Here is a 13,517-nt window from a genome sequence, read left to right on the forward strand (position 1 = left end):
AAAAGGGATTCATCCGCAACTGATTGAGCGTGATTGATTTCAGCAACGGTAAGAATACGATGTTTATAAACTTCTACATCCAAGATATGTTGATTTTTGTGAATTACTAAAGTGGTATTTAAATGATTCCAAACTTCAATATTACATTGTTGATGTGAGCCTAGTGTATAAATAGCTTGTGTGACAGACAATTCGTTAGTTCACATAGCTATCTTCGCTCTGAATAGTATTAACGCTTCGAGGGGTATATAGTGACAAGAATCCGAAACGAGAATGAAAAGAGAGCTGCTTATAAGGCATATCTCCTATTTCGTTTCCATTGTGTATCTGATGAAGGCGGTGGCGCCCTCTTTTTTCCTTTTTTTTCGTTTAGCTCAACTACTGGTTGTTTTCCCTGTTTTCTCGTTATTTTGGATTAAATTCAACATTTTGATGACTTTTCCGGCCTCTTCTGCCTCTAGGAAGTTGAGTATTATCTCTACCATGTATAAATGTAGGCTCTTGTAGTTTTTAATTAAATCAGAAGTGATTTTAACGTAAACATGAGCTGTTGCCTACCGGAGTCATTTTGGATGCTATTGCTCGCTCTTACGGGTCAGTTAGCTAGCTAGAGTGACGTTCCCGGTTTTTACAGTGTTTGCCTAGCATTTCGCATGGTAAGAGATCGATCCCCGCCCAGGACCGTGAGTTCAAGCTGTTTACTGGGGAGGCTACTGCTGTGGTAGGGCACCACAGTGGGGGGTTGGGCTTGCCCGGCTGACGTTCTGGTGAGCATCTATTCTGATGGAACCGGAACTGAAACCAGTCACCTTTAACCTTTAATAATTTTGCTATTTAGCTACTATACAAATTCTTATATTGTTCGGTCAGTGTTAGCTCGGTGAATTTGACACGGGTCGAGGTACCGATCCTGCCTTTCGCGAGGCTTCGTAGCCTAGACGTCTGGCACTAGTACTTTCATGCATGGTATAAGTTTTTCCTAGTGTTATTCTATTGAAGCTATAGGCAAATATTTTATACATGTATGATATTGATGAATGATTTTTCCAAGATTGTATACGAGAGAGTTTCTGTTATTTAGGTAATCAATTCTCATCTTACCTAGTCTAGTATTCTAGGTACAGTAGTATACTTCTGCACATCCCCGATTGTTCTTTTTCTTTTCCGGAGGCTAATTTCAATCCCTCTCTCCCTCTGTAAGCCTTCGGCTTAATCTTAGTGGTTCTATCTGTATAATAATTAAGGTATAACTATTCTAGGATATGTCTGTCCTGACCTGATAACCAGAGTGATTGGTTTTTTGGGTTAGGGCAGAACATCAGAGTATCTAGTCTGTGGTCTGCTCCTTCCTAGCATAGAGAAAGAGTCTCCTTTGCTAGGTTACGGGTGGACACAGGAAGCTTTGCTTCCCTAGTCCATGTTGGAAGGATTCTGTACGAGATTATTCCTTCCTATAGTGGCCTAGCAGACTGCCCTGTGTTGTTTTTCTCTGGTTGGAGAATGAGTTTTCTCTGTTGCCCGGTGAAATAACTTCACCTAACTTTGTTCTGGTTGGGAGGAGGTTAGCAAGTATTTCCAATCTTCCTCCCTAATAGACAAATTTTGGTTAGGATGAGCTTCCCTAACAGTTGAGTGTGTCTCCTGCTAGAACGAAGTCTATAGGACTCTTATCCCTTCCCCACCTCTCTTTCTTTTATTTTCTTTTAGCCATAGTCCAATTTCCGTACCTAGTATAGGTTAGGCTGGATGACAGGCTCAGCTCTCAGCCGGCCGGTACCACGTGTCAGCCGGCAGAGACCCTTTTTTCTTCGCAGAATGAACCCCAGACCTCCCTTGGTCTCCCTTCCATGTCCGTCGGTAGAGCCCGGCAGACAATAGATTCTTTGGAAGCCTGAATGTTACATTCTCCCCTTCCATAAGTTCACTCTTTCTGGATGGAAGGTCGTATGGCATACCGCCCTATAACTTTACATCCATAATTTTTCTCTGACTATTATTTTGCACCCCTATCTCGGCTGCCGGCTTGACAGCCGACAGCCCGGAAGGTAGAGAATGTCTGATTCTTGGCTACTGTTGGCGGCATGGTTTTATTACCTTTGCCGGCCGGCATTGGAATCACAGCCTGAATTCGCTGGCCGCTACGATTAGCGGCCGGCAGCCGGGTTTTAGTGTTTTCAGCCGTCGGCTGGCAATGATTGCCGGCTGGCATACAGTCGTGAATCAGTGAGCTACTGCCTATTAGTTAAAGATAGTATATCTTTGATCTAAAAAGGGGTAGTTGCCGGCCGGCACTTGCTGGCGTACGCCGGCACGTAACGGCTCATGCTGGCCGGCACAATAACATGCGATGTACAGTAGTTGCTATGTTCGTAGTGTGGTATACACTGCATTGGTAGAAATTGCTGTACAGAGTTTGTGATAACACTAATGTTCTTCATCATACTTAATGTTATCTTGTACAGCCTTTTGTTGAGACCGTACTTTATATAGGAAGTGAGTTCTTTCTCTATTCTTTCAATCGCATATATTAAAACTACACATTAAATATCTGTTTAGGAAATTACATAAGGTATTCTAGTATAGAATTAACTTTAGTTTTAATATTTTGGGAGGTTACAGCTATTAACTGAACAGGAAATACAAGTATGTGTCTTTCCTTCTTTCTTTTATAGATTTTCTATATAAGCTAAATGTTTCAATATAAGTGAAAAGCCTTCACTTGATACTCATGGATTTGTTTTCTCTTTATAGGAGGACCAACCGAAGTCCGGGAGTGTGTTCTGTAATGTCCGCAGTAAGAACTTCTGTGGACATCATTATTGCATGAGGCACGCAGCATGCACAATCTCCAGAGGTGTTCTCCGCTATTGGGACGCTCAGGTTTGTACAGTTTGTTCTAACCTGATTACCGTGGCTTTTGACGACCCTAAGTCAACGGAGTCAAGGGATGCAGCCAGGGAAACGTTACGATCCTTGGTGAGGGGTTTTTAGATAAACACCTCAGGTCCCTACCTTCCAAATGAGAAGATGAGGGCCTACATTTTAACTAAAGCATCGGTTGATGCAATCATCCCCCAGCCTCAGGTGGAGATACCAATTGCTCTGAATCCGGTAGATTCTGAAGTTTCAGCCACCCTTCAAGACATCCAAGTGGACGATAGGATGTCAGAGGTGTCGGATTCTACTGAGAAGGACCTTCTAGGAGAAGGTCAGGAGGAGGAGCTGTTTCAGACTCCTCAAGTAGAGGAGCAAGAAATCTACGAAGTGTCGGTTACGTCGGTTCCGGACCCAGAACCGGTTCCTTCTACATATTCTGCTATCCCAGATGAACTGGGAAGAACGCTTTCTTCCATTGTTGAGATGATCCAACAAATTCAAAGGAAGAATGATGACAAGGAAGCTGCAATGAAACTGGAGTTACGTAGACTTGCAGCATCACGTGGGCCCCAGAAGCGGCTCACTGTGAAGGATCTTCCCTTGTGCTCAAATACCAATCCTTGAAGGTATGCCGAACACATGCCAATGACATCCGGGGAGATCGTGTTCTCAGAAGAGTTGGGAGCAATTCCCCTGGAAGAAGTGGAAATTTGGCCCAACAAATATTTTTATCCGGACTGCTATGCCCGTCTTAGGAAGGAGCCAGCCTGAAAGGAGGAGACGGAGCCGGAGCTCAATGAAAGAGAGGGGCTTCACTAACTCAAAGGTGCCCGCCTTGAATAAGAAGCTTCCCTCCTTTGTGGCCTCTCCTACTAGAGCCTTTCCCTTCTTAAAAAAGGGATATAAGGCTGCCTAAAATGCAGTGGAGGCAGGGAAACCAAGCCCCTCCTTGGAGGAGTGCAAGCTGGTATCTCTGACCTTGCCCTTGGACCAAGAAGACGGGAAGGACGTACACCTTACCTTCTCAGTCGGGAAACTAGAAGGTGATATTGCTGAACGCCAGTTCGGTAAAGTGCTTCCAAAACTGTCGGAGGCTCTCTTGCGTAGAGAGCAAGAGACAAAGGAAAGACTTGCGGCATCGGTGTCGTTGCAAACAACACTAGAAACGATGGCAAATGACCCCAAGAACCAGGACATGTTCATGGTTGTGGCCAAAACCCATCTGGCCACATTTACAAAGGATTTCTATAGCTTTATTAAAGCTAGGAGAGCCTGTAGAGAGTTCGTATTTGCCTCGGTTGCGGTGAGGTACTAACCGAGGAAACTGATCTCCTCTCGTATTTGGGGTAACGAGCTCTTTCCCAATGAAGTGGTTAAAGATGTAGTTGACAATAGGCCTAGGCCATCCTTTTGGCCGGCTAAACCCTACCGACAGCAACATCAACAACAACTTCCTGTGACCGCAGTGCCTCAGACGGTGGCACAACTTCCAACCACGTACCAGCTGGTACCCTAACAAACGGCGACAATGTCGCCAGTTGTTAACCCAGCCTCCGAAAGGCAGACTTTTTCCTTTCGTTCGAGAGCCAGAGGAACAGCCAGAGGTTCTTCTAGACGCCCTTAAAGAGGCCGGGGATTCAGGGGAGGACGCGGTTAAGGAGGCAAGGCCTCAAGTACACAACAGCAGAAGTAGATACTTCCAGTAAGAGGGAGATTACAACTTTTAAGGGGTCGCTGGACCTTCGATCCCTGGGCCCAAAGCCTAAATAAGAATGGACTAGGTTGGAGCTGGTGCAGTCCTCCACCTCAATTTTCTCAATTCTTCCAAAACTCAACCCCTGATCTGGAAGAATATGTCCGAGAGCTCTTAGTCAAAAGAGTAATCCGGAAGTCTAAGTCCATCAAATTCCAAGGAGTGCTGTTTTGTGTTCCAAAGGACAACTCAGAAAAACTCAGTCATTCTGGGCATATGCTGTGTCTATTGATTTGTTTGACGCTTATTGGTACGTTCCAATTATTCGTCACCTCTCCCCCTGCCTAGGCTTCAAGTTACTTTGATAACTTTACGCCTTCAGAACCATGCCTTTCGGGCTAAACATAGTCCCAAGGATTTTCACGAAGCTCGCGAACGCAGCCGTCCATCACTTACGCCTAAAAGGGGTCCAAGTAGTAGCCTACTTGGATGACTGGCTGGTGTGGGCAGCATCCAGGACAGTATGCATGCAAGCTTCTAAGATAGTGATCCAGTTCCTAGAACATCTAGGATTCAAAATCAACATCAAAGAGTCTCATCTTTCTGCAGCTCAAAAACTTCGGTGGTTGGGAATCCACTGGAATTTGGATTCACATCGGCTTTCCATTCCTAGTAAGAAGAGGAAAGAAATAGCAGGATCTGTCAAGAGACTATTGAAATCCAAACGGATATCAACACGTGAACAGGAGAGAGTGCTGGGCTCTCTACAGTATGCTTCGATAACATATCCAGTGCTAGAATCACAGCTTAAGGATGCAACTGGAGGCAGGAGAAAATATGCATCAAACGCGAAGAAATGGCACCTGTCAGCAGTTCACATTCAAGAGTTCCACAATGTGACAGCAGACGCTCTATCTAGGTTTACACCTATAGAGTCAGAATGGTCCCTTGACGCAGGATCGTTCTCCTTCATCTTGAATATAGTCCCAGAGCTGCAGATAGGCCTCTTTGCAACGAAAGACAACAAGAAAATAGCTCATTACGTGTCCCCTTACGAGGATCCGTTAGCGGAGGCAGTGGACGCTATGTCCATGGGCTGGATCAGATGGTCCTGTATCTATCTGTTCCCTCCGTACACCTCTTTTTGAAGGTCCTCAATATGCTGAGATCCTTCAAAGGGAAAGCTGCAATTGGGGCCCAAAAGTGGCCAAATAGTGTGTGGTTCCCTCTGGCATTGGAACTACGATTAAAATTCGTTCCGCTACCGGATCTATCCCTGTCTCAGCGAGTACAGAAGCCGACTGTCTTCACTCCATCACAGAAAACACGGAACCTACATCTCATAATTTTTTATCCTTAACGAAGAGGAAAAGATTCGGTGTTTAAAAGTCGGTTTAAAATTTTGGAGGAAACCAGAAGACATTATGAGGCTTCAGGGAAGAAATAGCTACCCCTTGTCAAGGTGAAGAAACTGAAAGAAATCCAGACAGATTCCTATTTATCATTCTTCATTCTTCTTCATGAGCAAGGTTTAGCAGCCTGCACAATTCTATTGTTCAAGCCGTCCTTGACAAATCAGATACCATATGCCTTACATGTCGACCTTTCTAACGACGTTCTTAATGAACTAGCTCTTCAACGCTTCCAAAGACCATTTGCTTGGTCCTTAGATATGATTCCTCATTGTGTATAAATAATGAACAATGAGGGATGTCCTTAGAAGGTTTTAAATTTAAGTCATATTTCTGTTTGTACTCCCCTTGGGGGCCAAAGTTAGTGAATAGTGGCTCTCTCTACAAAGGAAGGCCATGTCTAGTTCTTGGAGAGAAAACTGATTCTATTTCCAAACCCAACGTTTCTTACCAAGAAAAAGCTACCCACTAACAGATGGGGTCCCTAGAGAATTTGCCCTCTGGAGGAAGATGCATCTCTATGTCTATTGGAGTGCCTAAATGTCTACCTTCATAAACTTCAGAATTCATGGGAGGACAGCTGTTCAGAAGAGAAACCCTGGGTTCAAAGTTATCTATAAATAAGGGCGAAATTCACCCGTGTTATTCGCAGAACGGATCCAGACAGTACACCCGTTAGTCATGATCCGAGGAAAGTTGCCTCCTCCATAAAATCCTTGTTTGTACACTGGCTGGTAGTCATCCAAGGCGTTCTTTATGCACTATACGAAGCAAGTGGAGCAACTTATGAGATATCTGGTAGCAGCTGGTAGAATTCTTTAACCTTCTGTTTTAAGTCTGCGAGCAACAGTGTAATTAATTTTGGACAATTAATTAAGAGGGTGCGCGTGTAGTCACTGTATGTTACTACACGCTGAGCGATAGGCCACGAAAGTGTCCTTACTAACTGTTCCATTGACGTCGGTAATCTATACTATAATACAGACACTTGTGCCAAGCGTTTTTTACGCTAGTGTATGTAAACAGTATACAGACTATATCATTTTTATTAATAATTCTATTGAAGTGGCAAATCTGTTTCCTAGTACATGAAGCAGTATTTTCTGTTGACTGTTTTTCTTTATGCTTTTACACATATCAGCCACATTATATAGATTTTATACATATGATCTGATATGTTCGTTTATTAAATTTTAATAATCAAGTTCATAATGAACCCTGCGTCTTTTCGCCCACACTCATTTCATTAGAAATATACTGAGCATTAAGATTAAAATATGGATATTTTTATCATGGTGTTTCTTTCAAGACTGTACCCTGATTCAAGCAAAAGTCCACTCACTCTAATCCTTCCTTGGAAGGGTTGACGTGGTACCCTAGCGGGTTGGTAGCAAAGAGGCAAAATTTGTTTCTATGCGGATACGTATAACCATTATCCAATAGTTACTAAGAGTGGTCACTTTGGGGAAGGTGTCGCAAATTCATTCTGACTTTGGCGACTCTTATACAAACTTTGCTTTATAATGTATTTGGCGAGACCACTATAAAAGCTTGTCATTTTGTCATCCATATGTTTTTATGTACTCCTCGAGACTTTTTCCGAGTCTAGTATGACTCATCCCTGTAGGAGGCAGGAAGCAATAACATAGTTCATGCTTAGAGTATGGCACTGATTGGGAATCCACAGATACAGTAATGCTCTGGTAAACTTCCATCAGGACAACATGACCGTATCCCAAAAAACAGATTTTGAGCGAAGCGAAAAATCTATTTTTGGGTGAGGTAGCCATGTCGTCCTGATGGACCCGCCCTTCCTTTTATTGTAAAATGGCTTATTGACCACTCCCTATAATAGAGTATCTGTACCACCTCGTATATCGCTATAAGGAATAAAGAGGGCGCCATCGCCTTCATCAGATACACACTGGAAACAAAATAGGAGATATGCCTTATGAACAGCTCTCTTTTCATTCTTGTTTCGGATTCTTGTAACTATATCCCCCTCGAAGCGTTAATACTGTTCAGGGTGAAGATAGCTATGTGACGTGTCAAAAATACGTCCTCTGATTTTATTCGATATCCCTGTGAGATTATTTAGGGATATTCGCTACAGGAGTTAGAATTCTGGATACCTTAAGGTGAAATTCTCTGGGAATATCACTGTAGTCAAATATACCCTAAAAAGCTACATAATAGGAACTTCCATTAGGACGACATGACTACCTCACCCAAAAATAGATTTTTCGCTTCGCTCAAAATCCCATATATATATATATATATATATATATATATATATATATATATATATATATATATATATATATATATATATATATATATATATATATATATATATATATATATATATACACACATATATATATATATATGTATATATATATATATATATATATATATATATATATATATATATATATATATATATATATATATATATATATATATATATATATATATATATATATATATATATATATATATATATATATATATATATATATATATATATATGTATATATATATATATATATATATATATATATATATATATATATATATATATATATATATATGTATATATATATATATATATATATATATATATATATATATATATATATATATATATATATATATATATATATATATATATATATATATATATATATATATATATATATTATGCTATGATTCGTGACTGAGAACCAAACAACTAATATTATATATATATATATATATATATATATATATATATATATATATATATATATATATATATATATATATATATATATATATATATATATATATATATATATATATATATATATATTACTACAGGTAAGTTACTCAACCGCTTGAATTCCACACTCACCTGTTTGTCTTTACCTTGAAAAGTTACTCTTTAAAATATTAATACACGAATTTCGAGACAGTTCAATAATCCCCAGAGAGCAATATATGAAGTACTGACTATTCAAAGGTCTCTGAAATACTCTCTAAATTTAATTGGGTAATTACTCTTAAGTATTATTTAAAATTTACCGTGGTTGTTAATAAGATATCTTTACATAAATGAATATATTCGATATGCATCACATTACTTTCAAAAGAATTTACATACTGAGAAAATAAGTCTCTCAAAATATTTTAAGCTTGAACAAAACTTAGAAATTATATCTAAATAATAAAGTATTAAAGCTCAAAATTTCACACAATGCTAACACTCACCATGATACAAAGAATTCAAAATCACCGTTTTGTCTCACATATTTTTTCGACACACGATTTGCTTTGGAACACAAAATCACTTAGGAGAGGACACACTTTATTTACTGAACACTTATAAAAAATACACTTGTTTGCGTACGAGATTGAGAGAGGTAAGGAGATGACAATCTTAAAGCTGGTAATTTTTTTTCTCTATATTACCACGCTGACATTTGCACGAATCTGTGGCTCACATTGGCAAGACTTGAGTCGTGCCAATGTGCAAACTAGTCAAAAACTGGCGTGAAGTGTACGTAAACCCTCGTGACTTCATGGCATGCCGTGAAGAGGATTTTGAAATGTTCAAAATTTTGATCACGACAAACTTTTGCAATCGAGTCGAGAACTTTGCGCAAAGTGTTTGTGAACTTGTTGTGACCTCTTCGGGACGATGGGGGAGGATGCGTGCTAGTGCGTAGCCACAACTGTCACGAACTGCCATGAATAGTTCATGAACGGCTCAAGTCGAGTTCACGAACATGCGTGCGTTGCAGCGTGGCTGTGACTTCCCGCTGACATGGTCAGGTGTACTTCAGGCATTGATGGCACAAGCAGTTCAAGACTAGTTTACCCACTTCACAAACAGCTTGCGCATGGCACGAGCATTTCACTATCAGTTGACAAACAGTTTACGAGCAGTTCACGACTACTACACAACAGTGGTGCTCGTGTCAGCTTGGGGGTATATATAAAGCTTCTTGGACAATGCTCACCCTTCCAGAGGTCGCCAGCGAAAAGACAATATGACTAAAACTAAGCTGGCAAGAGGAAGAGGAAAGCAGAGTAGGCCAGAAGCCAGCAGGTAAGAGGCAGAGACCACTGAGAGAGATTATTCCCCTCATTCATCTACATAAAGTCTTTATATCATAATCCCGAAGACGCAGTAGGATCTAATCCAACGCCAGACACAGCCATCCAGTGAGGACGAGGCTAACAGAAAGCAGAAGAAGCGGGTCCGGCTGTCCAAATAAGAAATCCCTGAATACCGCCTGACAGAAAAGGCTGAGTCTAGCTAGGCCTACCTAGGGAAGGAGAACGCCCAGCTGTATGAAAAGAAGCAGAAGTACGTGGTGGCCAAGAACATCCAGTGGGGCAGAGTGGCAGAGCAGCTGGAGCCTACTGCCACTGGTACCTAATGCAAGAAGCAATTACGAGAACTTAAGAACCATGGTGGGGAAGATTATGATGAAGGAAAAGAAGAGTGGAGCTGGCCAGCCACAAAGGAGTGCCCATGACGACCTGATCATGGAGACCTGGAGTTTCCTGATACAATACATCGTCAGGGGAGAGACAGTCCCCAGTGAGGAGTTTGCTGTCCAAGAGTCAGCTGCAGTGATGACCAGCGACGAAGTTGATGACGAAGTGAGGTCCAAAGTTTCCCAGAGCCAAGTATCTACTTGCACCTGGAATGGCAAGGACAAGGGAAAGTGGTCCAGGCCCCCAACAACACAGAAAGCCACCCCAACTGCCGACACATGGGTCACTCAGAGTGACCTCAGTAATGTAGTGCAACACATGAGAATCCCAATGTGTACATGCAGAATGTATTCTAGTTTCATCCATTGCTATTGACAAACCATGTGCTATATATTGTATTAAATGCTCTACTAAATTGTTACAATGTTTGTATGTTTCAGATCATCTCCAAAGTATATTCTTTAGCGTCCAACCACTCGTACTCCAGCCAGCAAAATATCCTTTATGATTTTGCGTGCCTGCTGGAAGTCCTCATGCATGCCATCATGGAGGAATCCAATTATGAATTCCAGATAGACTGCCTCAACCTTGTACACCACTAAAGGCAGCGGTGTCAGCCCTTCAACCAGCTACATCAAATACCACTCACGACCTGGCCAGGCACACAGCAGCAGCAACCTTGGCAGCCCCCTCCCCCCCCCCCCCCCCCAGGAGTAGCAGTTCAGGTATCAACCTCAATCAGCCATCTTGCGGCCACCACAAGAACAGCAGTAGCCGTAGCCTCATCAGCAACCTCCAACCAGTCAGCCATCACCTGTAACATGAATGCTGCCCCAGTCACCACACTCTTCAGACAAGTCCTCCTACCACTGTTCCACGGAGTGGCAACCAGGAATTCCACCTGCACCGTCAGGCACCCTTGTCAAGGCTCCTTGACCTGCAACTTCAGTACTGTCAGCCATTCTTGTTTAGGCTCCTTCACCAACACCTTCAGTGTCGTCACTATCAGCCACCTTCAAGACACCTGTGACGCCACTCAGTTTCCCAGTCCTGACCCTGGGGTACGTCGACAGCAACCTAGAAGAGGGCATTTCACCCTCATCCCTCTACACCTGTAAGGAACTCAACACACCTCCAATCCATCGCAGCAGTACCAGAACCAGAAAGGACACTTCTAAATATTTGTAAATAGTTTGACTTTGATACTAGTACATATTTATTGTTTGCTGTCTTTATGTATTGAATTAATTTTTCATTCCAAAATACTTGTTTTTCACTTTAACTTTAAAATAAAGTGAAAGAGAAACAGAAAAAAAATAAATAAACAAAAAACGAAAGAAAACCAAAACTAATATGAAGGGAAAGAAAAAAAACAGATGAAAAATAAATGTTTCTTTTATTTAAAAAAATTGAGCAACTGTGGATGCAGCTCACAGAGCTACTACCATTCTTTCTTGCCAAGGTACAGCACCAGCCGGGGGTCATGTAGTAATGTGACAGGTAGTCTCGCTGATCCTTTGCATCTCTCTGGGTATGCTGGTCGGATATAGTCAGAAGCCCCTGCAAGTGTCGGTCAGTCCTCCATCCACCAGGGATCAGATCATGTGTGTCCTTATCTCCGTGGTCCACTTCTGAAATTTTGTGTGGGTATCTGATAAGGATGAGGCTGTGCAGGACACAGGTGCACATGGTGATCAGGGTGATGGTGTCGGGGTGCTGATACATCGTTGTCAAGAAGCAACGGAACCTTTTACACAAAATTCCAAAGGCATTGTCCATGGCACGTTGGTCACGAGACAACCTGTAGCTATATATGTATTCTCGTAGGACCTGTGACCAATGGGAGAATGGTTTCATCCTCCACGTTCGGAGAGCAAAGGCGTCATCCCCTAAAAAGTGAAAGGGCACTGGCTGGTCATAATTATTAAATGGTTCTGGTTGAGGCACTCCAGCTTTGTTCTATTCTACAGCATCATGCAGGGAACAGTTATTCCATGTTCCTCCATCTGACACACCACCCTCTGCCTCAACATCCACATAGTAGAACTTGTAGGTAGCATCTTCCACTGCCATTAGTACAATGCTGTGGAAGCCATTTTAGTTGTAATAATAAGAGCCAGCATTGGGTGGCTTCTTCATGGTGATGTGCTTGTCATCCACAGCCCCCAGACAGTTGTGATAATTCCATCTGGAGCTGAACCAGGCTGCAACTTCCTTCCACTCTTCTTCACTTTTGGGGTAGTGCTGCATTTCGTCCTTGTAAACCGAGATGATGGCCTTATACACCTCAGATATAACCTTGCATATGGTACTTGCTTTAACCCTGAAGGTGTACTGCAGACTTGGATAGGAGTTTCCAATGGCTATAAAGTAGAAGGTGGCAGCCAGCTTAAGTCCAACTTGAAGCAATTCTCTCATAAAGGCAGACTGCTTTTGGAGGTGAATGGTTAGCTTCTCAACCATTTCTTGGAACAGGTCAGCTTTGATTCTGAGGTAATTTTTGTAGCCCCTTTCATCTTCCTTGCCGAGTTCAATCAGTAGACTGTCATACTGTCCAAACTCGAGCCTTTTGGTCAACCATTCCCTGACCTACACTTTCCTTTGCGTGTCTTGTCAAGGTGAGGTTGCCTTTTCTTGCTCCTCTGCCTCTGCAAGCCTTTTCTGCTGCTCCACTACAATGGCTAGAGCAGCTGTCAGGTATGGGCATCTTCTCTTCTCTGCAATGATTGTGTCTCTGGCATTAAGCGTGTTGTCTCTTCAAAAGCCAATCCAAAAATGACCAAGGGTTGGAGAGGCCCCATTTTTATATGGCGTGACCAAGTTGGCAAGACACCCACCGAACTGCGTATACTTGTTGTGCAAATGTTGGAGGTGCGCAAACTTTGCAAAACTATGCACAAACTGTGCGTGAACTCCTCGGGCCAGTTGTTGTCATAGTGGACAGTAATGGGCACGCATTCATGAACTTATTGTGAACTCGTCGTGAACTCATCGTGAACTTCCCGTGAATAGTGCGGTAGCCTCCCAGTTCGTGCCCCAAAATGGCA

General features: G+C 42.1%; 1 protein-coding gene across 1 annotated transcript; it reads right to left on the reverse strand.

Moving 5' to 3' along the window:
• Nucleotides 1–12,567: 12,567 nt before the first annotated feature.
• LOC137640836 (uncharacterized) lies at nt 12,568–12,933 on the reverse strand. The gene has a single exon (XM_068373304.1). It carries the CDS (start codon nt 12,931–12,933, stop codon nt 12,568–12,570), a length of 366 nt encoding a protein of 121 aa, XP_068229405.1.
• Between the last annotated feature and the right edge of the window lie 584 nt (nt 12,934–13,517).

Source organism: Palaemon carinicauda, chromosome 5 (assembly GCF_036898095.1).
Source record: "Palaemon carinicauda isolate YSFRI2023 chromosome 5, ASM3689809v2, whole genome shotgun sequence".
Taxonomy (NCBI): domain Eukaryota; kingdom Metazoa; phylum Arthropoda; class Malacostraca; order Decapoda; family Palaemonidae; genus Palaemon; species Palaemon carinicauda.